The sequence below is a fragment of the Capsicum annuum genome, unplaced genomic scaffold (assembly GCF_002878395.1).
Source record: "Capsicum annuum cultivar UCD-10X-F1 unplaced genomic scaffold, UCD10Xv1.1 ctg82677, whole genome shotgun sequence".
Taxonomy (NCBI): Eukaryota; Viridiplantae; Streptophyta; class Magnoliopsida; order Solanales; family Solanaceae; genus Capsicum; species Capsicum annuum.
The window spans coordinates 1-3177 of NW_025893490.1; the positions used below are offsets into that span (position 1 = coordinate 1).

A 3177-nucleotide genomic window follows, 5' to 3' on the forward strand; every position below is an offset into this window, starting at 1 on the left:
GTTTATAATGGGATTGTGAATATATTGACACACAACAGAGAAGGAGAGATCAGGTTGTGTAAGTGTCAAGTACTGTAGTGCCCCTACGATTTGTCGATAGAGAGTAGGTTTATAGAAAGAGGCGCTATCACCAATGTGAAGCTTGGTGGAAGTAGACATGGGAGAAGGTAGCAGTTTGCAAGCTTGCATTCCAGCTCTTGTTAGTATATCAGAGGCATAACGTTCTTGAGACAACAATATACCAGTAGAATGGTGGGTCACTTGAATTCCTAGAAAGAATGATATAGGTCTAAGGTCTCTAATGGCGAATTCAGTACCTAATTTAGAGATGACGGATTCAAGAAATAAAGGATTGTTCTCAGTAATGATAATATTATCGACGTAGATAAGTATGAAAATCAGAACTCCATCAGAATTAAATATGAATAGAGACACATCAGTTTTTGAGCTTATGAAGCCCATAGTTATCAAAAAATTATAGAGGCGCATATACTATAAGCATGGTGCCTATTTAAGACCATCAAGTGATTTATTAAGCTTGAAAACATCATAAGGAAGTTGAGGATAGGAGAAAATAGGGGGTTGCAATTTAAAAATATCTTCGTGAAGATCTCAATGTAAAAATGCATTTTACACATCGAGTTGACGAAGTGTCTAGTTCTTTGAGGTAGCAATGGATAAAATTATCCGAATAGTTATTGATTTCACTACCGGAGTGAGAGTCTCAAAATAGTCATAGCCCTCTTTTGATGAAAGCCTTTGGCAACAAGCCAAACTTTGAATCTATCAATGACACTAGAGGAATTTCTTTCTTTTTTGAAACACCCAATTGCAACCCAATATATTCATAGAGGGATTGATAGGTACAAACTTCCATGTGTTATTTTTAAGAAGTGAAGATATATCCACAGTCGTTGCTTCTTGCCACTCCTTGAATTTATTGGGTTTTATGACGCAGGTGGGTTCTTAAGTTGTGGTATTTTGAGAGGAAGGAAGAGTGACAAGATATGTAAAAGGAGGTTTTGAGAGAATAGTCATAGGATGAGATCTGAAGGTAGTCGTAGGTGGTTGAGGCTTATGAACAGTAGCCGGTTTGGACACTTGAGCAGTTCGAGGGGGTGAGAAGCTTCTGAAATCCAAAACTAATGGTAGTGTCTGGGTCAATGACCACTAGATAAATAGTAGAATAGGAAAAAAGATGAATAGGCGTTGATGGAGGGGATGGTACAATAGGATTAGTAGTATTTAATGGATGAGGAATGGGACTTTGTTGTTGTATTAGACTAGTAGTAAGTGTAATGGTTGAGGAAATAACAGGTTGAGTTATATGCATGGTCAGAGACATAGAATGCCTAGGATTTGATTCTACAGTTGCATGAATTGGAGAAAAAATATAAATGGGCTGACTTAATGGGGATCTTACGGGGAAGGGAGGCGGACCCAAAATAGATTACGAAATAAAGGGGTATTGTGTTTCATCAAACCTCACGTACCATTCAAAGTAGATTTTTTCAATTCGGATGTCCAAACAACGATAATCATGGTATTTTGAAGAATATCCCAGGAATACATAATGAATAGTGTGGAATTGAAATTTATTTTTGTTGTATGAACGAAGAAATGGGAAGCACAAACAACCAAATGCTTTAATAAAGTAATAATCTGGAATTCTATTGAATGCCAATTCATATGGGGTAGACCTTTGTTTGTTGGAGAAGGGAGATAATTAATAAGATAAATAGCACATTCAAAAAGAGAAACACCAATATTTTGATGGATTAGAACTATGAGCCATAAGAGTTAGACCCGTCTCAATAATGTTACAATATTTACGCTCATCCTTATTGTGAGAGTAGGCACGAGAGCCCAAAATTCACCTCCCCCATCTGTTTAAATGACTTTTATTTTTGTATTGAATTGATTTTCCACAAGATTTTTAAATTAAAGGAATATAATAAGAATATCAGATTTTTGAAACAGTGAAAACCCCAAAAAAAAATTCGTATGATCATAAAAAATAATTAAAATATAACGATGGCCCTCAGAAGAAAGAAATGGAGAAGGTCCCCAAACATCAGCATATAAAAGTTGCGAAATTAAAGTAAGACCCCGTAAGATCCTAACTCAATTCATCTCACTATTGCATGTCAAAGAGAGGTCCAACACCACAAAATTTCACCAAGTGTTAGGACCTAGTCATTTCTAAAGACCCTAAACATAGATGATTTTATTTTCAACCTTTCCATCCTTAGAATGTTGATTTTAAAGTTGATTCATGATAGGGGATGTCAAAGGTACATCTCGGGTGAGTTTCAAAATTTTTGGACGAGCATAAGGCCATGTTTGGAAGTGCAAAACAGTAACCTCACCAGGATAAGCCCGCGGTGCGCACGGTAGTGCACAACAGTGGAACCCACGGCGCCCGTTCAGTGCACCGTACCAGAGCCTGCGGTGCCCTCTCCATCGCGCGCCCCTATTTTTCAGCTTCTTTTTCCATTTTTCAACGGTATTTAGGTCTTTTTCCTTCACCTAATTAGTCCATAACACAGGATTGAGGGTTCCAAAAGGCAAACTTGATCATTCTTTTCACAAATTCTCTCAAAAAAAAGTAATCCTCTCTCAAGAACAAGCCCTATCCTCTTCAAAATTCAAGTTCAAGCTTCAAGAAAGAAACCAAGAACTTTCGCTAATTCATCAATTAAGGTATGTGGAGTTATGAACAAGGGTATCCTTTCACCCTTGTGCCCAAATTTACATAATTTTAAGAGTTTATTTAATTGATTTGAAGTAGGGTTCATACCCAAGTTTCTATATTCTTGAAGCATGTAATTATCATCAAAATTTTAGATTTTAGTATATCAAGAAGTGCTTATGTTTATGTTTTTAACTTACAAGGTTTATGTTATGAATGAGATGGCACTATCTTGATTTGTTATTGTTGAAGTATTTCAAGAATCATATTTAGCATGAAATTTTTTTATGAATTGACATGAGTTTAAAGATTGTATTTTAAGCCCTAAGTTTGAGTATTGAGATTTCTAGAAGATTATGCTTGTAAGCATTCTATGCAAGCTTATATTTAGATTTAAAGAAAGAATTGATCTTTGATCCTCAGTTAAGATATGAAATCCATAATTGTTATTTTGAACATAGCTTATAATAAAGAGAAGCATAACT

At 35.6% G+C, this 3177-nt stretch overlaps 1 protein-coding gene across 1 annotated transcript; it reads right to left on the bottom strand.

Moving 5' to 3' along the window:
• Window positions 1-33: 33 nt before the first annotated feature.
• LOC124895502 (uncharacterized mitochondrial protein AtMg00810-like) lies at window positions 34-462 on the bottom strand (the record flags this gene model as incomplete). The annotated part of the gene is made up of 1 exon (XM_047405951.1): window positions 34-462. A coding segment is annotated over exon 1 (429 nt), but the record flags the coding sequence as incomplete, so codon positions are not given.
• Between the last annotated feature and the right edge of the window lie 2715 nt (window positions 463-3177).